The sequence below is a fragment of the Trypanosoma theileri genome (assembly GCF_002087225.1).
Source record: "Trypanosoma theileri isolate Edinburgh chromosome Unknown TM35_Tth_13_V1, whole genome shotgun sequence".
Taxonomy (NCBI): domain Eukaryota; phylum Euglenozoa; class Kinetoplastea; order Trypanosomatida; family Trypanosomatidae; genus Trypanosoma; species Trypanosoma theileri.
The window spans coordinates 205,396-227,665 of NW_021639855.1; the positions used below are offsets into that span (position 1 = coordinate 205,396).

The following is a 22,270-nucleotide window of genomic DNA, read 5'->3' on the forward strand; positions in this document are numbered from 1 at the left end:
TTTTTTTTTTTTTTTTTTTTGTAATGGTAAAACCAAAGTGAAGTTTGTGAACCTTTATGAACAGGATTGTTTCAAGATAATAATAAAAAAAGAAAATGCAAATGCAGAAGTGAGAACAACAAAAAAAAAAAAGAAAAAAAAACATCCTTAAAGTATATTATCAATTTATGAATAAGTTAATGAAAATATCACATACTCTCCATCCCCGTCAGCTATAGTTATCGCCAACGATGCGTAAGCCTCCCTCCGCCTCAGGGCGACTCATCATACTTTCTATCCACACAGATGCTACTCCTTCACTGGCTGTGGTTGCTTCTTTTCTAAAACTTAATCCCACAATCTGTTCCATTATATTTTTATGTACACGTTTAAATCCAATTCCTTCAATGCATGTAATCCAATCATCAATCCATGAACTACGTCGGGCGCCTTGAGTACGCGTGCTTACAATAACGAGCAATCCACCTTCTTTAAGCGCCAGGTGAGCATGAAGACAGGCACGGTATCGTAAACGAGGATGAGGAAGAAAAGAAAGCATTAGACAAAAGAAAACAGCATCATACTGACCACGAGCTAAGAAAAGACGACGTGTAGGTAAAGTACTTCTTTCATTCATCTCTTCCCTTATTTGGTAAAGCTTCATCATCTTTTCCTCTTTTGTATTTTGATAAGTCTCAGTACTATTGGAGTCATTACATTCTTTTTCATCAAGATCATAAAATTCAACAGCAAGCCAATCTGCTTGAATAACATCACTTAATTCATATGGACAAAGGTCTAGGGCTGTCACTGCTAGTGGTACTCGAAGTACTTTATTCGTTACAGTTTTTCCCTTAAAAGGACCATAACATGAACCAACATCAAGTACCTGAAGTGGTGGTGGTGGTGAAGTTGATAGTGATAGTGATAGTGATGATTTCAGAGATGTATTCATAGCTCTTTGGTATAGACGATGAACTTCATCACGTGTCATTAACATATATCTAGCCGCTTGTGTTGCAGCTAACCCTCGAAAACTACGAGAACCACTTGATGTTAAAGTATTCTCTTGACATGAAAGATCTGATGATTCCTTTATGGAAGATTCTTCCCAGAATGTTGTTCCCCATTTACAGAGCACTTGATATGCTGCGGCCTCAACCTCATATGCACTCGCTTGACGGGCGTGTTTTGCATAATAGGCTCTACGCCATTCTTTAACAGCAATAGTGGCTATGCGAGGAATTCGTTCAAAGGTTCTGATATTTTCACCTGATAAATACCAACCGTTGTCCATATCCTTGGGAGATACATTATCATCATCATCAACAACACTATTATTATATTCTTGAGGCTTTTCTTCCCTTGTAGTTTGCAAAACAGGTTGACCCAAACCAAGGTAATAGTCTGCTACACATTGCAATGAATATCCAACACGATCATTATGCTGTGATGCCTCTAACGCAGTAGATCCTTCTTGATCAGCGTATTTTGTCTTTTCTATACGTTGACGTTTTGGCTGAGTAGAATCAATAATACATGTAGTAGAAGTATTATTAGCAATAGCATCAGCAGTGGATGAAGTGAAAGTATTATTATTATTATTATTATTATTATTATTATTATTATTATTATTATTATTCGAATCGACCTCATCTTCTTTTCCATCTTGGTGAGAATCCCAGTATCTGGTAGCCATATCATGCATCGCAGTCGCGTAAACCTTCATACGTTCGCCCTCTTCCTTCATGAGTCGAGCCCATCGCTCTTCTTTATCTTCCTGTTGATTTGATATTTCATCTTTTTCAGATGTCATTCGTCGTTGAAGATGATAGTGAAATGATTTGACTATATCAGCTAGTTGGATATGGTCATCACGCACGCTCTTCCGTGAATTCTGTACTTTATCATCTAATAAGCATTCCTTCGTTGAGGTTGTCTCTTTTTCCATTACTTTGGTTTTCCTATTTTTCAGTTTTTTCCAACAAGTTCACCCCACCCCCATTCAGAGTTTCACTAAAAACTTCCTTTAGTAGAATTAAAAAAAAAAAAAATAATAATAAATAAAAAAAAAAGCCGAGAAACATAATGAATACTAAATAATTATTTTTTTTTTTTTTTGAGTAAATGTAGAGACATAGGTAACCGTAAAAACTCTTTTATTTTTATTTTTCTCTCCACATCTTATTGTTCTTTTTCGCTTCAAAGGATTTGCCTTTCAATCTCTTCAACAAAGTACTTCGCTCTTTTTTTTTTTTTCTTCATTCTATCGTTGCACACCTATGAGTGCCAACCGTTAAGATTCCCGTGCGGCGACAAGAAAATAAATGAAGAAAAAGAAAAAAAAGAAAACAACTAAGTCTGGGCAGAAGAGGAGGAAGGAAATCTAAATCAAGCAAACAATGCCACATATTATTTTCTTTCTTAATAACAATAATAATAATAATAACAATAATAATAATAATAATAATAATAATAATAAAAGAGAATATGTGTACAGACGAATATTTGTTTTTTTTTGAAATTGTGGATGAAATAGAGAAAATTCGTGGAAAAGTGGACGAGTAGGGGATCGAACCCTAGGCCTTCCGTATGCGAAACGGACGCTCTACCACTGAGCTACACGCCCCGTGATGAATTTACTTGGACAGTCATGTATGTATATATATATACCTATTGAGACTCTTCAACAATGTTCTTCTTTCTCTGTGAATTTTCCCTTCATCTCAGAAAAAATGTGGAAGAGTTTCTCTTTCCCAGATAATATTCTTTTTTTTTTTTGTTTTTTTTTTTCTTCCTACATATCACCAAAGTCATTTCTAATATCAAACGAGTCACAAATAACTTCCAAACCCTTTTTATTCAAAAGTGCCTGAACTCCTTCAGCACTACTCACTGCACTACAAACGTTTATATATTTTAGTGAAGGACAAGCAACGAGAAAATTAACATCAGTAACTGCTGTCAACTTAAGATCAAGTTCTTCTAATTGAGTGCATTCAGTTAAAAGTGATATCCCTTCATTTGTAACTCCTGTTTGAGTACAGAAAATACGTCGAATTCGTGGACATGTCCACAATACATTCACATCTGTGATAAGAATACAACCTGTTAAAACAACTGTATCAAGCATTGGGAGTTTTTCTAGAAACATCAAAGATGCATCATTAAGTAGAGAGTTTGGTGCATCTAAAACACGAAGTGCTTGCAATGAGGAAAGGAACACAATATTATCTATTTGAGCGTTAGCCATACGAAATAACTCTAGTTTAGAGCAGGATGTCAGAAAATGCAAACCCTCTCCATGATATGAACCTGATACATCCAGAAACCGGAGTTGCTGAAGTCTCCCTAAGGGTTCAAAACTTTCTAACTCCGTACAAGACTCTAATGAAAGAAACTCTAATCGCTCATGCATCGATGGAGCTATCTCGCAAAGTGTTTCAAACCGCAGAGGAGTTTCTCTTAAGTGCAATGATGTAAGCCCTTGTTCCCGAACAACCTCATGAATACATGTAAGTGCTGTATCAATGTGATTTCCAGGCACATGAAGAATTCGTAGTTTAGGAGTGAGATTTGCAAAAAAATTCTTCCCAGTTGGATCATATACGTTACAGTTCTCTATGTATAACTCCTCCAGCGAGGCAGCTGTCTCCTTGGCTATACTATTTAGATGACACAGATCAAAACATGAGTGAAGTTTCAGTCGTTTTAGCTTTGGTAGTAATAGACCAGCAACGCCGTCAGGTTCAAGTGGGCATAGGTCTACTTCTAGTGACTCCAAATTTACCGCTCGGCTGGCATTTCCAATAGCTTTAATTTCCCGACACGCCACCAACTCAAGTATTTTTAGATTTTTGAGAGGGCCAAGTGCATCAAAAAACTCTACAGTAATCTGCGCATGGTGCAACACAAGCCGAGTGAGACCATCAGCTACAAGTTGGTGGTAACGGCCCAGCAAATTCGCGCTACATGTCCTAAACTTCCGCCCCATTGGTGAAACAGAGCACAGACCAAAGTTTGAGCGTCCTTCAGCATCTTCCTTAGCATTAAAGATAATGCATTGACCGTATTTAGACATCATGATCTCCTCGTGCGCTGCCCAAGGACCTTTCGGATGCTGCACAGCCCGACGATACGGCTTTGATACGCAACGCATAGCACAAAGAGTCCGTCGATTATATGGAATGAACCTCATCACTTCATGTAAAGTGGCAAGAGAGTCAATGTGACCCGTAAAAGGGTCATTTGACGACCGTGATAGCATTCCCACACTAGCAATCCTTGTATAACCTTTTTCAAGCACTTCTTTTTTTTCTCACTATTGTCCCTGTCAACACAAGATTACTCCAACCTTCTTCCAGCACAAAACAATGTCTAGTACTCTTAAAATACTTATATACACCTATAAGATCCAGAAAACTATATAACTAAATTATAAAAACAAATAAAAATATAGATATAGATATAGGCATCTCATAATAAAAAAAGGCGTTAACAAAACAAAACAAAAAATAATTCACACCAAGACAAACAAACATAAATATATATATATATATATATATAATCACACCACAAAAAATTCAAGAAGAAATTTACCGAAATATGGATCTGGAAATTCTCTCTATATCGCTTATCGCATGGTTGGCACAGTAGAAACGGTGTGGAAAAACATCCGCTTCAGCATCCTCCTTATGATTCGCGTCAGAAGCAGCATCGAGACCACGAAGCAACTCGTCAATGACACTCAGTCGCTGGAGATGAAGATCAACTGCAGCACCGACGTTGTAGCTCTCACCCAAAATATAACAACCAACGCGATCATCTCCAGAAAAAAACAGAGGCACACCACCGGTTCCCCACAAAATAGTGTCATTGTTATCAAGAAAAAAGGTAGTTTCCGACAACGGTCCCCACCACTCGGCTGTGTTAGGGAACAGATGCGCCTCCGTATTGAACAACCACCCCACGTGGCTCGTCTCGCTACCACGCCTCGGCATGGTGGAACAGTATGACGGGATNGACTGAATGGGGTGCATAGCATCAGCACTGCGCCACGCATTGCCGCCAACTTCCGCGGCATCGGGCAGTCCACCGCCCACAGCTCCAGCAGCAGTCAGCATCACGACCACCACTACCACTGCCGCCAGCGGAGACATGAAGAAGATGCGTGTGGAACACGGCGTTCTCCTTCCCCGGACACAAGAGCAATCAGTAGACCTTCTTCCTTTGAATAACACAGACAGACACATACCTTCGGGGTAAAAACAATCAAAGAGAAAGAGGACACGGCATCTCATTTAATATGAACCGGGACGGTGTCATCCACAAACACAAACAGAAAGCAAATAGCATCCACCCTACACACAGTTAAAACAACTTCAGTCATTCTCAACAGAAGAAAAAAGAGTTCCATACTATCGACTAGCAATTAAAAAGGGTATAAATACTATCATCAAACAAATATTACCGAAATATGAATCTGGAAATTCTCTCTATATCGCTTATCGCATGGTTGGCACAGTAGAAACGGTGTGGAAAAACATCCGCTTCAGCATCCTCCTTATGATTCGCGTCAGAAGCATCGAGACCACGAAGCAACTCGTCAATGACACTCAGTCGTTTACGATGTAGTATATCAGCTGTCACTTCTTCACGCTCCAACGCATCGGCTGCAGGCAACGGTCCCCACCACTCGGCCGTGTTAGGGAACAGATGCGCCTCCGTATTGAACAACCACCCCACGTGCCTCGTCTCGCTACCACGCCTCGGCATGGTGGAACAGTATGACGGGATGCTGCCAGGAGCCCTTCCCTGAACATGTATCACATTGCACTCGTCAAACAGCAGGTACAGGTACTTTAGTGTCTCCGCTAGCATGAAGCTCTCCATTAAGTCCTCGTGCCGTCCATCGTGGTGGGGGTGGTTCACGTCACGCAGCGACGAGAATCCATACGGAGTGCGCATCCGCAGATTAATCGCCAGCACCAGCTCTCTTCCCATTACGAGATACACAGGATCTCGGGTCGCGCGATACAGCATGTACACCGACTCCGCATGCTCAGGACGCTGTGGATAGGCATTATTCCAGCTGTGTGTACGCTCAGTTTCCAAAGAAAATGACTCCGGCAGGCCCCCAAAGTGCTTGAAGATGCTGTGAATTGGCCAGCAGCTCTCCACAGCCTCCATGTTATGACCACCAAGAAGCAGGTTACCCGGGAAGAATGAGGCCAAGGATTCGTGTGTAGACCTAATCCGACTGCCGTCCCTCATGCTGACGAATGTTAGCATCCCACCCTTCCGGATGTAGCGATTGATCGCACGCACCGAACGCTCGAAACGCTCCCAATCACCCATGTCCCCTGAAATAATGTGCGCCTTGATGAAGTACTCAATTGCACTGTCAATGTCACCACTAACATGGGATTCAGTAAAGGACCACCTGCCACTCATGGCGTTGATGTGATTTCCCATCAAATCAGTGTGAGAGTCTCGAGCAGCGAAAAGAGCTTCAGAGGCACGGCGGGAGGCGCGCATGTATCTGTCGTCACCTGTGAGTGCAGAGAGAACAGTCATTTCCAGCAACAGAGTACCAGCAGCAGCAGTACTTGCAATCGGTGTCTCTGTTCGACTCACACCGTGTCGAAGGTTGAAGGAACCATACGGTATCCCCGTAGAAGTATTGAAGCACGGAAGCATCCGGTTCCCCAAGTCCGCGGCGAGTCGCAGCAGTCCACCCGTGTAGTTGTGTTCCGTGGGAACAACCTCCACCACACCCTCCTCATACATGAAGTGCGCCGCAAGCAGTCCCCCAAGGGCTCGAATCGTTGTCTCGAAGAGTGAGACCGAGACATCAATGTCGAAATTCACATTTTCTTCCACCCATCTCGCGTAACGACGGAACTCCGTGTGGAAACCGGCTACCGCCAGCGTGTCAAGCGAGTCAATGAGGGTCCAACCGTAGCCACCCATGGTGTTCTTGCCCGTCCCACTAACAGAGCGCAGCTCATCCTTGGGGAACGCGTACTTGATGTACGAGTCAAAGGCGTGGGCAACCATCTCCCGCACATAGGGTTGCATTTCAGACTGAATGGGGTGCATAGCATCAGCACTGCGCCACGCATTGCCGCCAACTTCCGCGGCATCGGGCAGTCCACCGCCCACAGCTCCAGCAGCAGTTAGTAGTACTGCTGTGAGGCAATAGAAGCAGATCTTTCTTGTATTCATTCCTGTTTTTTTTTTTTTTTCGTTTAGTTGATAAGTTGGTCAGGTGTAGTATACTTCTTGATGGGGTTCTTTTATGGAATATGCTTTCTAATTCGGTCAAGACGTGCAACAAATAAATAGAAACAAACAAACAAATAATCTATGAAGTTCAAAACCAATTTCCAACACAAACGCATCATGACATCACACACAAAGGCAAGACGCAATAATTGTTAAATTCTCTATACCGCCGAAGAGTCACACGGAAGAAGTACTGAAGTTGCAGATTCTACAGTCCCTTCCCAGACTCGTCCCCGTGGAGGGGATAAGGGGTTGGGTGGGACGGAAAAGAAAAAACCAAAAATCTTAAATCCTTTCTATTCGTTAATACCGAGGCTCTTTGACAACAAACAAACCACAAAGAAGAAAAGGTAAAACAAACCTCAAACCCAAATTATAGTAGACCAAAACCGGATACATATTCTTTTTACAAGATCCTAGGAAATGTAAGAAAAAGGTGCAATAAATGCATATATTGAAGTAGATATATTTTGGTAGATAAATGTGAACTGCTTAAAATACCAAGAGCAGTAGTATTGATTTTGTAGTTTGCGATAAAACCAAGAAGTGGAACTGAGAATGTGTAGAAGTTGAATCTAGCTATTTGTTCACCTATTGTGGAATTTCTGCGTGTATTTATTGTGCTTTCTCCAGTATTTTTACACCAGATGACGCTCATAAGTGAGCAAGAAGAAGAAATTTGTCTCTTACAGTATTTATCTTTTAATTCTTATGGGAATGCTGCACGTGGTAGGTTGACGGTAGAGCAGTACCGCCAGATTTTCTCTCTTCAGCTTTTTTTTTTTTTTTTAGGAAACAGTTCGTGTCAAACAGAGTTCGTTCCTTGGAAGTGATTTACAAACGCTGCTAAGCGCCACTGTCACACCATCTAATTCGTCGGATGATATTAGCTGTAGCATAGTTTTCTGTGTGATTTGCTCATCTTTTTTCTCTTTGTTCGTTAGTAATGTAATGGTTGACGAGAGTGATGAGATTTTTCCCTTTCTCTTGGTATTTGCGAGATTCCCTTTATGCATGACTTTGGGCATGACTCTATCAGATGGATGCTCCGTATAGTCGTTTGGCGTCAACTGGTTGTTGTTGTTTTTCTTTTCCTTCTGTGCCAAAGGTGGAATTGCCATCTCCGTAGCAGGTGAGGAAATCGCTGTGCTCCTCTCTGCGTGTGCGTTCAATTCATCTACAAGCGATAGATAAATGTCGAAAACGATTGAGGGATAAAGTAGATAACGTGGTACTACGCTATACCCTTGATGCATGGGTGGCCAAAGCACGTGGAGAACTGTAATAGTGTTGGGTGTCGTGTTCAGAATTAATTTTAGGTGAATTAATGACTCGCAGGCTTGCAAAACTCCTTTAATAAAGTTTGTAGACGATCTATCCGTTGGGTTAAAGATATACGTTCTTCTTCTGGGGAAGACATTATAGTAATGGATATGCCACTTGGCTCCTGTACAGTTTCTCTTTCATGAGTTTGGGAGAAATAAACATTCGCTTGATCGTCATTAGAGAAAACTGTTAAGTCTCGCAGAGAGCGAATCTTCAAGAGTAAGTTGGACTGCACTTCCTCATGGGACTTCATATCCATTCCTAGTTGTTGCAAACTCGTCATGAAGATGTTAAGCATTTTCGTCTTCTTCTCACCTTCAACTCGAGGTAAGAGAACCCCAGTCAATCGTTGCGAACGTTTCTTCTTAAAGCCTATCTGTAACTCCCTCGACTTTGACTTCAAAGTGGAAATCTGGGATGATTCTTCTTCAATTATTCGATTGCAAGTCTCCTGACTAAGGTTTACCGCCACAGTACGTTGAATCTGCCGCTTTCTCAAGGCTTTGCGTTGTGATGCAACATCTAAGGCCACAGCACGCTCACACTCCACGTCTTTCCAAAGTTGCTGTAACCCACGCTCCGCTAAAGAGAGGGTTTCAGATGCAAAACTCAAGTCATCTTCTATTATAGATAGAAGTAACATAAGTGTGGTGTTTTCATCACCAGCATCCTCTTTGCACTCAGAGCTAGTAAGTCTTGACAACATTTCCGTTGTCGCATCACAAGAAGCAGATTTTATTCCTTTCCATGCGCGCCAGAGATCAGCTGTTATGTTTTGTGCCCTGACAACAACTTCTTCAGGTTTACAAAGATCAGAAAGTGTACGGTAAATGCGGCGACAGTGTCGATCATAGAGAAGTGATTGGGTATTGGAAACCTGAGTAACATGATGATGAACCACATCAGTTTCCTCGCGAAATGCATCGCACAATTCTATATGGAGAATCGAGAGATCCCTTTCCACATCATCCAAAATTGTCGTCATTCCCCTTTCATCTACATAATAATAACTCTCAGGAAAAATCTGTACCTCACTTTTCCTTATAAAAGAAGTTAGAAGAGAAAGAAAAACCATTTTCACTTCCTTACTGCAATCTCTGTACTGGACTCTATTTCAATAACAACTTTGTCCCAACTTTTTCCCCCATGAGTTTTAACTATCAAAATATGCTTCCCACTTTGGTTAAGCATTGCAGAATTAAATTAAATGAAATGGATGATAAAATATCATATGATGTCCTAATTAAATACATACAAGAATTCGATACATCGAAACATAGAGAAAAGGGTTTAACAATTAAATTCTCTATCCTGTCGGATTACTCACCCGGCAGAACCAACGAAGTAGCAGATTCTACAGTCCTTTCCCTCTCCAGGCTCCTCCATGCGAAGGGACTTGGGGGTGGGTGAAGCGATAAAGAAGGAAAAAAATAAATAAATAAATAAATCCCTTCTAATCGTTCAGCCAGAGGCTCTTTCAGACTTTGCCAAAACGAAGAAATGGAAAAAATAAAAAAAAATCCCACACGACCATAAAAACATCAGAAACAATTACAGAAGAATACTCTTTTCAGAAACTCCTGAAAAGACAGGACTGACGAAATAAAAATGCCAAGAAGTCCCCTAACCTGCTTCGCGTGTGAAAGAAAGAGGGTTATGGGTTGGACAAGCATTCAAAAACCTACCGTTTGTAGACTGCAATGGAAAGAAAAATTAACGAACTACAAGTATTCCTATTTTATCATAATAATCTTTCTTTATATAGTAATGTAAAACATGATCATTCCTTTCGCAAGCTGTCAAGATGAGCGAGAAAAAATAAAAAGGAATATGGTTCCTGATTTGATCCCCCTCCTTTGCTATAGAGTAAAGAAAAAACCATACCAAATAATTTACTTCACCGTATAATGCATACGTATCTTGTAACAGACACAGCATCTGTAAAACAGTGGAACGAATAATCAGTTTTTCTCCATAGAGCTAACAGAATGAATACACAGCTAGTAGATGTTACCAAATACACCATCCCATGGCCCCATTCTCACCAAACTCCCCCGTGTGGAGGGAGCAAAGGATTGTGTGGTTAGGACAGGAATACCCTAGTCTTATTTCCCTTTCAAGAAAGAAAGAAATAACGAAAAGGAAAATATTTATTTTCCACATCTGTCCTTATATGTTCTATGGTTTTAGTAAATACCTCAACCAAAACTTTTCCAGATGATGTTTTCTAATACATAACAGAACTAACGAAATGGAAGTGCTGTGAAACCATTTCAACCCGCCTTTCAGAAACTTACGGTTAGAGAGAACTGTAAAGATAAAAGAAATTGAATTTATTTACCATGATCCCATCCAAAATTGTTGCCCCATAAAGTAAGGCTTTGTAATTCTTCTCGCATGCTTTCATAAAAGAGAACAAAAAAACATATATAGATAGATAGATAGATCTTTCCTAAGCGTTCATCCGACTAGTTCTTCACGCACGAGAGAAAAACAAAAGAAATGAAAAATGGTTACTGTACTCCTGACCCATTAATAACATGGACCTTTTAGTGGGGCATACTCCTCTCACGTAATTCCATAGAAAGAAGAAAAAAAAGAAGGTGGTGGAAGAAATACGGAGCACACAAGGGTCAGATTTTCCTAAATTCGTTTACTGTTATTGTTTACTGTTCTACATAAATTGTCGTTTATTATTATTATTATTATTATTATTATTATTATTATTATTATTATTATTGGGAATAGTAAAAGAGATAATTTATTGTGTTTCACACCATGCAAGATAACAACCTGATTCTTTACTTGGAAGCGCGGAAATATCTTCACATTTTGTTATGTTAAAACTATTCGTACGTGCTTCAAAAAAAGAGGATGGTGGAACCAGAGATTCTTTTGTCGTGTGATGAGGCATTCCCTCCACACCCAATAAATCGGCAATGGTCATGTAAAGATCCAAATGAGTGGATATACGACGCGTCCGTTGCATCATATTTTTCCTAGATAATCCTCCTTGGCGACCTTTGAGCTGATCAATGCGAGAAAAGACCTCAGGGTGAAGAATCATTCCAACAAATGGCAAAGCCCGCTCCAGTTTTCCTGGAGCAGTTAATTCGTAATAGTGTCCCATATGATTGCCATGATCAGAAAGTAGTATAAGTACATTTGATGGATCGTCAAAAAAACGTAATTTTATTCGTAGGTCTTCAAGAAATGCAGTGAGGGCGTCATCAATAAGGTACAAAACCCCATGAGTCCCTTCATGACCTTCAACAAGATGCGATACATGAAAAAAGGAAGAAGTCTCACCATCTGAATGTTGAAAATCGTCCATGGAATAGTTACTTTTTTTCCACTGTTTTCGATTTCGCATCTGCATATTCACAAGTGAACGTGTATAATTCAAAACATATTCATGGACATGTCGCTGTCCTATGCAACGTTTCAATATGCTGTTAGCCCCTTGAAAATTACCTTCAAGGGCAGAATATTGAGTATGGCAGAAAGGACCAAAAGTATAGTGATCAAGATCTTCTCCGTAGGATTCTCCAAAACCGGCACCAAATATCTGATCTTCCATTATTTCATTGATTAAGTCTAAGCAACCTCCCGTTGTATAGGAAGTAGTAAAAAAATCACCATATGATTTTTTTGCCAATCGAAATAGACTAGTATTCAATCGATCTTTTTTTCCTCGTTCTGGTTCAAGTTCTGAAAAAAAACCTGTAAAAAGTGGTACAAGATTTGCCTCTGTACTGTGACCTAATGTTGTGGCTCCCTGCGCCTCTATGAAAATATGTTCACTTGAGGCATTTTTACGGAACTGGTAAAGCCAATTGCTGAACTTTGGTAAGGAACGAAGTACCTCCTGACGGCTTACCGCATCAAGTACCAACATAAGAACGTTAGCCGGAGGCTTTCGGGTACCATCATAACCATCACCAAGTGTTCTTGCATTTCCTTTAGACTTAACATTTCGTCTAAGTGGTGGAAACATGTGGTATTCCTCATAGTCTAGGGAAGGACAGTACACTGTGTAAGCGACACTTTCATTTAAGGGAACTTCCCATACTGATTTTAACGTCCAACTTTCACGAATATTTCGTTCCTCTATGCTTCTTGGCTCCCTTAAAACCATATTTAAACGTGATGGAAGTAGTTCAACAGAAAGAATAATACCTGTGGTGTCGCGGTTAACCTGAACACCCATAGAGTTATGAACTTTCTCGTTGGTACCGTAACGTTTTTCTAGCATTTGATGCCATTTGTTACTATTTTCAAGTACCTTGGGAAGAACTTCTGGACCACCACTGAGCTCACTTCGCTCTGGACGTTCAAGATAAACAATAGGCCGCTCACCATTACCAGGGCATGTAGGGGATACGATTAGAATACCTTCTTCTTCATCAAGAAAAGAAATCTTGTTTGTTCCACAGTTATCAGCCCCGGGAAACATACTTAATATTCTTTTAGGGGTGTATTCTGTTAATACCCATCCTCTTGCTGCTTTCGGGGAAAGTACCATACCCTCAAGACCACAAAAATCTATTATATCCCCCAACATACCAACTTCCAGGAGACGTTTTGTATCCCCTGGAAGATAAGTTGGTGTAAACGACATGAGCATAATAAGCACAATAGTAATTATTGTAATTAGAAAAGGTAATTTTCGCCGCAGTACATTATCAAGAACAAAAAAATGAGTCTTATAGAACCCTTTTAAGCTCGGAAAACACTGCGCAAATCTACAAATTGGTGTCATTAAAACTCCACAACCAAAAGTAAAGAGGATAGTGTCAGACACCAAGCGGAATATGATCAACATGATTTCCTGTGTCTGACGATGACGACTCGATATCGTTATGTGAATAAAGATATGCACTATAACTACAGTAATCGACGTCAAAATAAAGCAGGTCCACCGAAATTTTTTCTCAAATAGAGTATAAGTCTTAGCACGTCGCAAATTCAATGGAAGAAAAAACGTGGCAGCTGAAGCAGAAGCCAATGCAATAGATAGCAATTCTTTCGCAAGACGTACAGAAGTGGTAACTCCCCGGACAGATCGTGTCATCCCTATTATCATCGACCAAGATAAAAATAATAGCATAGATGCAACGACGACACGGAGTACTATCTCTAAACTCATCTTGTTTTTCTTGAGAAAGTGCGTACGGAGAAAAATAAACTCTTAATCAGTGTTTTTTTATTATTATTGTGTGTCGGAGTTTGGAGGGGCAGAGAAAATATGGAATAATCTTGACAGTATTATCCACTTTAACATCATACAAAACAAAAACAAAAAAAAAAAAGAATGGGAAGAAGAAAAATACATAAGAAAAAAAATACAAAATAAAGTTTTTCTTAGCCTTTCCAAATCGATAAAAAAAAAAACTATCGAGTACACAGAATAATATCAAATCAACATAATACCATCTATACTCATTCCTTTCTTTTTTCTCACTTATGATATGGATAGTACAGAAAGAATTTTCATCATTAAAGGTGAACTGGTAATAGTGGTTCTATTTTCTTTGCTTTCAACAAACGCACACTGTGCGATAGCGTCATGGAGTACTTCCAGAGTCTGCCACAGTTTATCTCTTTCCTCTAATAGCACACCAAGTTGTTCTAGGGATATTATGGGTGCCTTCTTGGGTAATAATTCCTCAACAAGAAAACCATAATCGCTAGCATAATCCTCTTCTTCAGTTTGAGAAGACGTTAAACATTGTTGATGCCGTCTATGAGCAGCAAGAACAAATTCCTCATAAGACTCGATGTCTCTTCTTAAATCATTCAAAATAGAATAGTATTGATTAGGTACAGCAAGCGACGAGAACTGCATGTAATCTATTGAAGAAGAGCAAATATCATTAGATTTTGCATCAGGAAGAAGAACTTGTTTAGATGGATCATTACAATATCTTTTCATTTTTCTCGAATGTAATGACTGAGATTCTGGTACTATATCCTCTCTATTTTCGATAGAAGAAGCCACTGAATATTTAACGTTTAGAAAAGGATCAGACCCTACAGGCTCATTAACGTCACCTTTTTCCTTTCCTGTAATTACTTTATAGTTTTCCCCTGTGTCTTTTCCAATTTCATTATTTTTTAATTTTTCAGATGCCAATTCAAGAGGGCTCAACTCACTGTACTTCTCACGGACCATCTTTTGCTGGAGTTTCATGGTTCTTGTCATTCTTACCCCTTCTACACATCCGGTACCTCCATTATTACTTACACGGCGTTCTAGTGCCGATCTTGAGTATGTGTTCAACATTTTCGTCATGAATTGATACGTCCATTTTAATAGCATAATATGCTCTTGTAATTTCCCTGACGCTAGACGTGAAATATCTATCTCCAACGATAATTCTGGTGGCACACAACTACGAAGCATAAGTTGTAATATTTGAATATTCTTCTCACACTGACCACGCTCCTGTAAACTGTCTAAAGAAGGATCCTGATTTGTACAAGTGGTTAATGTCACATCCCAATCAAGACGTCCAAGTAACTGTGAAGATCGTCTGGCTCGCGATTGAGCAGAATGTGCACTTTGCAAGCCAAGAACCTTACAATTTTCGGCCACTCGATTAACAGCAGCATCAACTACAGTACAATATGCCACACCATCACGTAATGACTCAACACTAGGATATTCTGCAGAACAAACGCTATTAATCCATAGAAGCAATTCCCCTCTTCCAGAAGGATGTGTTTTTGTCACACCGCCAGGCATTTAGCTACACTATCAATGAACAAGCCTTTTCAGTAAACAAGGATCAACTTTTTTTTTTTTCCAAGGCAGCTCCTTACTGCAAAAGAAAAGAAAAAGTACATAAATAAATAAATATATCAGGAAATATCATTCGAAAAAAATGATAAAAAGAGTTTCTGGAATAACAGAGGCATCAAAGAAAATATCACAGTTAAGAGGTATCATAAAACCATGTTAAATTTTACCAATAAATATTTTACCTCAAGTCAAAACTTCCTTATTTTAAAAAAAAAAAAAAAAAAATATATATATATATATATATCATTAGACAAGCTGGTACACTTACCAAGAATCTGGGGAAAGGTAGCAGTTAATTTCCTGCTGTAGAGAAAATCTGGATTCAAGAAATCCAAAGTGAAGCGCCATCCCTAAAACAAGGACAGGTACCATCAAGATCCTGAAAATATCACTCTTCCTGGGGTTGCACTGCCCCCTCTCTTTTATGTCAGAAATAACGCAGCGGGAGAGAAAGAAATACGCTCTTCCTTTCCCCCTTGGGGAAATGAAGAAAAAACAACAACAAAGACAAGACAGCGACGACCTCCGGGTAGGTGACGTGGGACCACTCTTTCCAAAGAAGAACGCTAGGGAAAACAAGGATTCGAAAAAAACCAAAAAAAAAAAAGACGGAAAACAAGAAAGCGACCCCCCCCCGGGACAACAAAAAATCCCGGGGCGGCACAACCCCACCGCACTTCACCATTAAAGAAAAAAAAAAAAAAAAACGTTCCCCCACCGGTCGGCGCCAACGTGGTCTTTTTCATTCTCCCCGGCTCTTGGGAAGTAGGCCGGGGGCCTCCCGCCGGGCCGTGAAAGGGCTAGAGCGCGCGGGCGAGCAAAAGAGGAAGGTCGCCGGGGTGCCCCCGCGCTGCGTTTGCGGTGCCGTTTGGGGCCCCGGCCCCCTCTCCTCGCAACGCGGAAGGGTCCGTCGCCGCACACCCCCCTATTTTTTCACTTCTCGTTTTTTTTTTTTTCTCATATTTTTTTTTTTCTTTCGCGGCCCCAGGAAAAAAACAGAAATTTTTAGAAGAGGGTAAACATGTTACCGGCGCGCCGGCTTCGCGCAATTTTGGCCAGGGGGTTGCATGGGGTACCTGGGGTGCGTTCCCCGGTACTGGAACCAGGAACTGATTTGCATGATTATCTTCTTAAAACATACATGCAGGAAACCAAGGTAAACGAGGAATTGACTGACTTCTTTGTATCAGTATCTTTTCTTGGGATTGCTTCACATGAAGATTGGTTAAGGCTAAAGAAGATTTTTTTTGATCACATTTCCAGTCTCTCATGTCGAACCGTTAATAGAATATTCGCTTTACTTGTTGAGAACAATGCCTGTGGACGTTTAGAGTGTGTTAGGATACAGAATTTATTGGCCAAACTTGACTTTTCAAATTCTTTGAGATATCATGAATGTTTAGAAACTCTTCGTAATATTACTAACATTGGTTCACGTCTCTCACCAGAGTTTATTCCTAAATTTTTGGAAATTGTTCCAAAGTTAGTAAAAGATTCTCAAACTGAAGCACTACCTACTTTATCTTACGTTCTCGGAAAGATTTTAACTTCTAATGAAAATAAGAGTATACCTTCTGAAGTTCGGTATTCAATTTTAAATGCTTTGTTTAAGAGGGTGGAATCAATTGATTGTATGCTTCTTTCTCAGAGCGAAGTTGTTTATCTTGTATGGTCATTATCTGCTTTTTGTTCTTCAATTGTAGAAATACGACCAATGTTCGTGAGTGTTTCAGAAATTCTTATTATGCGGGGAATTCACATTAATGAAATAAAAGAGGCTAACCCACGAGATCTTCTGTTGATCATTTCTTCTTTATGTCCTTTGATTTCTCTTTCTGGAGTAAAAAATCTGCTTCTACCCACTAAGGAGGATGGATTGATTTTGCCAGTTACAACTGAAATTTTTGATAGTGATGTTATATCAAAACCTTTTCTTAGAGAATTGGTAATTAAACTTGACGCAGTTCTATCCATCTTTCTTCAAAGGATTTCCTATGGGGAAATACAAAATAATATATCTCTTCTTGTTGTTCTTGAGATGATTACATCCTCTGGAGCAACAAAATTGCTAAAAAATGCCCAGGTTCTTCTTCATCTGCTTATTCGAAATTTTTTATATGAGGGATATGATGTATGGTTCAGTATTCCAAGAAAGTGTACTGTTACCTCTGAAGGAGATCTTCAACAACCCCTGATAAACTTTTTTGCTTTTGATAAGGAAATTGGGTTTTTGGATCTTATTACTACCCGTTTAAGCGTATCTATCTTACCTTCTTTGTCATTACGTGGACTTGGAAAAGCTTCTATCCAAGAGGTGATTGCAGTGCTTGAAGCATTAGTCTACGGTAATATTTCCGAGTTAATGAAAAAACTATATTTAGAGGCGTGTATAGTTAAATTACCTCGTTTTATACGTAGTACGTTACAGCATGATTTGTCTCGTATTGTGGATGCAGTGGTAAAGCTTGGTATAGATGATCCTGCAATAAATCGTACAATTCAAGACAGAAGTCAAGAGTTAGGTTTGAAATATCAAATGATTTCTAATGAGAGAGTAAATAAGAATGAAGGAGTGCATGAACATTTAAAAAGTTACTGGGGAGCTGATGTCATAACCCTCTGTGTCTGTGAGAAGGCCTTGAATTTCTTGGGGAAAAATAAGAACTCGAAAAATGAACTCCCAGAACTGTTAAAAATTCTAAATGTTCAAAAAGGTATTAATAGTGCAAATGAAACACATTGCATTTCCATTATTAGGTCACTTTCTAAGTGTCATCTACCATTTAGAGAGGATGATTTATATCGTACACTGGTAAAATCTCTTTTTTCTCGAGTAGGAATGATAAACCCGTTGCACGTGATGTTATCATTAATTCTGGATGGAATAAGAATTGGAATTTCCCGTGACGTATTATTAGACTCTCTTTATTGGGTTGGCTCCAAACTGGCAGAGAAGGATCTTCTAACTATAGAACCAATAGATGTGGCAAACTATTTCATTGTTGCACATGAACTGGACGTTTTGAATACTGTTGTACATCCATGTTTCATTGCTGTTCTTCGACAGGAAAATGCATTAAATTCATTTTCTTCTCATATAGCAGGTCGTCTTTTTGCTGCTTTGTGCTCTTTTGGAATAGATGATAAAGAACTTCTTGAAAAACTACTAAAACAAGTTATGCCGTGGTCTTTACAGGTTACAACACAAGTAGAATGGTTAGAAAAGGACTGGAAGACAGCTTTAACATTAGTTCATGCACTTTGGTCATTATCCTCAGAGATTGTGAGAGAACCATTGTTGGTAATTGCAAGGATATTGGTTCCAGTGATGTTGCAGCAGAACATCAATGACAAAACTCAGAAATATTCCCTCTTTGTTGCTATGACAGCATCTACTCTATTAATTATTGATGACCCTAGTAGTATTTCAAAGGAAGTTGTTCCCAAAAACTCTCAGATAAAGATACTTGAGGATTTTCTTACGCTGCTGGTCTCCCTTTTTTCAGAAGATGGGATGAGTCTTTCTTTAGTTCGTACAAGTGCACTCCTTAACTCTGAAACCATGTTTTCTATTGTTCCAAGAGAATGTAGCAATATTATTTGTTTCCTTGTTATCGCTCATACTGTTCAACGCCTAGCTCAGACTGAAAATGGTTTATCAAAGAGATTTACTCCACTTGGGGTGAGTTTGTGGCGCTATTCTTTAAAATATATTGAAAAGACACCAATAGCAGATGATGTGTTGATGACTGCAGTTGGGTTTTCAATTAGATTTGGTGCAAGTAGTCAAGCATTTGATCGATTTATGTCAACCATAATGGAAAAGGATATTGTAGTAAGTATGTTGACAGTATGCTCTGTTGCTTATGGATTAGTCCGAACGGGTAAGCGACGCTCTGTAGCGACGCAATTTGTCGCATATTTTTCTCAGAGAAATTGCTTAGACGACCTACCTGCTACCGCATTACTTTATTTGTTATTATTTTTTACACGAGACGCAGAGCAGGTGGCGCTCGGACTTACGCGGAGTGATATGCTGGTAGCTCTTGTCTGGTCATCACTTAGTTTAAAAATAGATCGACTTCCTTGTACCAAGGAACTGTGGAAACTGATAGATTCCGTTCCTCTGGTATCAGCACCATCCTTGTTACGTTTGATCAATGAAAAGGGATTGATAGATAAATCATCTGAAATGGAACTCCTTAAACCCATATCTTCTTTACTGGCGTGGGAACCAAATGCAGCGTGCGGTGATGCTGTCACAGATTTTTTGCGTAAGGTCAAAATATCTCTTGAAAATCGTCTAGGTGATGAAACGGCTCTCAAAACAAACGCAAGAGAGATTCAGAAGATGATTTCAGATCGAATTCATTAACATATTCTGGTATTTCTTTTTTCATGAATTGGAATTTTTTTTCTTTGTAGAATGCGGAGGTGATGCTTCTCTCTTTATCTCATCATGTGTCTCCGTGTGTTTGTCTGTATTCCTGTGTTTTTTGTTATGTTTTATTGATTATTATTATTATTATTATTATTATTATTATTATTATTTTTCTTTGCTCTTTTTTGGTATCCTTGACATCTCTTTTATCTGCACAAACTCAGCATGATCCTCAATGAAGAAAGAAAATCTGAGGATAGCGCCTATTGGCTTGCAGAGTTGAGGCAGTATGAAGAAAAAATTGCAAGGCTCACAGAAGCACTCGAGAGACGGAATGAGGAATTTGTTGCCGCAGAGGGATCTCTTATTAAGCTTATCGACGAAAATCTAAGTGGTGGTTCCCACTTTGCAACATTGGTAGACTCAAGTAGAGCAACTAATGAAAGAGAGCACATTGACACTCTTTGCCATCTACAAGATGAAATTAAATTGAATCGTCAAGGTCTTCAAGAAGCACAGAAGCACGAGCAGCTAACAGGAACAGTGTTAGCCCGCATTACATCATTTATTTCAGAGAATGATGAGGGATGGGGACCTTATCTAAGTCATTTAAGAATGGCTGTTGAGTGTTTTCAAAACATCTGGATTGAGAGTGAAAAACACAATAAAAAGCTTAAAGAACGACTGAAAATGATTGTTGATGAAAAGGATATTAACGACTCACTCTCTGGTTCCAGGAGGGATCAACTCCAGTTCTCATACATAGAAAAAAAAATGGCACCATTGTTTGTAGAGGTAAATAGAAAGACAAGATATCTTCTAGAGTGTATTGCAGTGATAACTGTATCGCTTAAAAGAAAAAGAGAACTTTGTCTTATGAATCGTGAACACTTAGAAAAGGCGCATGAAACAGCAAATTTGCAACTTAAAAAGTACAGAAATGTTTTAAAAGATGTCGGACGCGCTCTTGACTCGGTTGAACAAGCATTATATACTATTCGCATGACGAATAACAATAAAGAGAACTCAAGAGATGAACTGCAGAAAGAACTTTTGATTCTGGAGACCACTCCAAATGCTATGGAGTACGTAACAGCAATTGTGGAGGCAGCAGTGAGGGAAAAAACAGAACTCATGGTGTTAAACCAAGCTTTAGAGGAAGCAAGAAGGATATCGCAAAAGGTATTAAGTATGGAGAAAGAGGTCCTTGAATCTGCAAAAACTCAAACGATTGCCCTTGAAGGTACACAACATACTCTTAGTAAACTTCAGGAATCCCTTCTTATTTTGGAAAAAGAAAAGATAGAGCTCCAAGAGCGGATAGAAGCCAATCATGATATGAAACAGAAGCACAGTCGTGAAGTGGAAGGTCAAAAAAAAATAATGAAGGAAATTCAAAAAGAATATGAGGAAATTGAAGAAAGTAAAAGAATGTTTGAAACAGAAGCAAAACCTTTCTATATATCGTTAAATGAGACAAAAAAGCAGATAGAGATTCTTAGATCTCAACTTGAGTCTAAGACAAGCAGAAAAGCAATGCTTTACGATGAAAAAAAAATGGTTGAAGATAATATAAAGCAATTGAAATCTGACTGCGAACGTTCCCGTACCGATATTATTGAAATGCACAGAGGTATACTAACGCTAAAGCAGCAAAAAGAAGAAGCCTCAAGATATCTGAAGTATGTTACTTCTCTTGTGTCAGATTCGGTGGTCTCAGTACCTTCTATGCCTTTTACCCATCAACAGGAGATGTCAAAAAACCACGGAGAGGAGAGTCTCCGTGAGTTGATAATTGTGAAGAATAGGACTCTAGTAGAAAAGGCTCGAAGAGAACAACGGCAGTCTCTTACTGTAAGAGGGCCCTCCATAAGCAGTAGAATAGTTCCCAATAAATCATACGATGGTTTTGTCACTGACAAATATGACGTAAAGTATCCATTATCTTCTTCTATGACACAACAGCCACCACATGCCACAAACTCTTTGACTCCTGTAGTTGTTAATTCTGTATCCGCGCATTATTCCTCAGATGTTGTAGCAGGGGAATCACGTGAAGCATCGGTCTTCCTTACTAAAGAAGAGCATCCTTCCAGTACAACTAGTCGAATAATAAGAAAATCACCAGAAGAGTATTTATTTACTTTTCCAAGTACATCTGTTATTCATGCACCTAATGTGAAAATTGGAAGCAACCCCCTTGGAAGAATCGAGGGATCATCAATGATGCCTTCTTCTGAACCTCAAATTTCTTGGAATAGAGATGAAAATAAGGAAACGTCATCCACTATTGCAAGCATCAATCTTCGTTTGCATGATATACTTAACCGTAAGTATTGAGTTCTCTACTCATTTGTACCAGTTCTACAAAACAAAACAAAAAAAGGTAATGTATTTTTCCTATTCTTGTATTGGTGTAGTATAAATGATATGAGTACTTCTCGTTTCTCTCTCTCTTTCTCTCTCCTACGTTTATTTTCTTTTTTTTTTTT

At 39.3% G+C, this 22,270-nt stretch overlaps 10 protein-coding genes across 10 annotated transcripts; 2 read left to right on the forward strand and 8 right to left on the reverse strand.

The window, feature by feature from the left end:
- Positions 1-208: 208 nt before the first annotated feature.
- On the reverse strand, positions 209-1,930 carry TM35_000131810 (uncharacterized protein; the record flags this gene model as incomplete). Its single annotated transcript, XM_029025397.1, has 1 exon — positions 209-1,930. The coding sequence occupies one exon, from the start codon at positions 1,928-1,930 to the stop codon at positions 209-211; it is 1,722 nt and encodes a 573-aa protein (XP_028883243.1).
- An 846-nt stretch (positions 1,931-2,776) lies between these two features.
- TM35_000131820 (Leucine-rich, ribonuclease inhibitor subtype) lies at positions 2,777-4,246 on the reverse strand (the record flags this gene model as incomplete). Its single annotated transcript, XM_029025398.1, has 1 exon — positions 2,777-4,246. One exon carries the CDS (start codon positions 4,244-4,246, stop codon positions 2,777-2,779), a length of 1,470 nt encoding a protein of 489 aa, XP_028883244.1.
- A 328-nt stretch (positions 4,247-4,574) lies between these two features.
- TM35_000131830 (putative mannosyl-oligosaccharide 1,2-alpha-mannosidase IB) lies at positions 4,575-5,138 on the reverse strand (the record flags this gene model as incomplete). Its single annotated transcript, XM_029025399.1, has 1 exon — positions 4,575-5,138. One exon carries the CDS (start codon positions 5,136-5,138, stop codon positions 4,575-4,577), a length of 564 nt encoding a protein of 187 aa, XP_028883245.1.
- Positions 5,139-5,445: 307 nt separating this feature from the next.
- TM35_000131840 (putative mannosyl-oligosaccharide 1,2-alpha-mannosidase IB) lies at positions 5,446-7,206 on the reverse strand (the record flags this gene model as incomplete). Its single annotated transcript, XM_029025400.1, has 1 exon — positions 5,446-7,206. The coding sequence occupies one exon, from the start codon at positions 7,204-7,206 to the stop codon at positions 5,446-5,448; it is 1,761 nt and encodes a 586-aa protein (XP_028883246.1).
- An 848-nt stretch (positions 7,207-8,054) lies between these two features.
- On the reverse strand, positions 8,055-8,522 carry TM35_000131850 (uncharacterized protein; the record flags this gene model as incomplete). Its single annotated transcript, XM_029025401.1, has 1 exon — positions 8,055-8,522. The coding sequence occupies one exon, from the start codon at positions 8,520-8,522 to the stop codon at positions 8,055-8,057; it is 468 nt and encodes a 155-aa protein (XP_028883247.1).
- A 68-nt stretch (positions 8,523-8,590) lies between these two features.
- TM35_000131860 (uncharacterized protein) lies at positions 8,591-9,667 on the reverse strand (the record flags this gene model as incomplete). The annotated part of the gene is made up of 1 exon (XM_029025402.1): positions 8,591-9,667. One exon carries the CDS (start codon positions 9,665-9,667, stop codon positions 8,591-8,593), a length of 1,077 nt encoding a protein of 358 aa, XP_028883248.1.
- Positions 9,668-11,353: 1,686 nt separating this feature from the next.
- Positions 11,354-13,666, reverse strand: TM35_000131870 (uncharacterized protein; the record flags this gene model as incomplete). The annotated part of the gene is made up of 1 exon (XM_029025403.1): positions 11,354-13,666. One exon carries the CDS (start codon positions 13,664-13,666, stop codon positions 11,354-11,356), a length of 2,313 nt encoding a protein of 770 aa, XP_028883249.1.
- A 390-nt stretch (positions 13,667-14,056) lies between these two features.
- TM35_000131880 (uncharacterized protein) lies at positions 14,057-15,340 on the reverse strand (the record flags this gene model as incomplete). The annotated part of the gene is made up of 1 exon (XM_029025404.1): positions 14,057-15,340. One exon carries the CDS (start codon positions 15,338-15,340, stop codon positions 14,057-14,059), a length of 1,284 nt encoding a protein of 427 aa, XP_028883250.1.
- Positions 15,341-16,418: 1,078 nt separating this feature from the next.
- On the forward strand, positions 16,419-19,772 carry TM35_000131890 (uncharacterized protein; the record flags this gene model as incomplete). The annotated part of the gene is made up of 1 exon (XM_029025405.1): positions 16,419-19,772. One exon carries the CDS (start codon positions 16,419-16,421, stop codon positions 19,770-19,772), a length of 3,354 nt encoding a protein of 1,117 aa, XP_028883251.1.
- A 231-nt stretch (positions 19,773-20,003) lies between these two features.
- Positions 20,004-22,118, forward strand: TM35_000131900 (uncharacterized protein; the record flags this gene model as incomplete). Its single annotated transcript, XM_029025406.1, has 1 exon — positions 20,004-22,118. One exon carries the CDS (start codon positions 20,004-20,006, stop codon positions 22,116-22,118), a length of 2,115 nt encoding a protein of 704 aa, XP_028883252.1.
- Between the last annotated feature and the right edge of the window lie 152 nt (positions 22,119-22,270).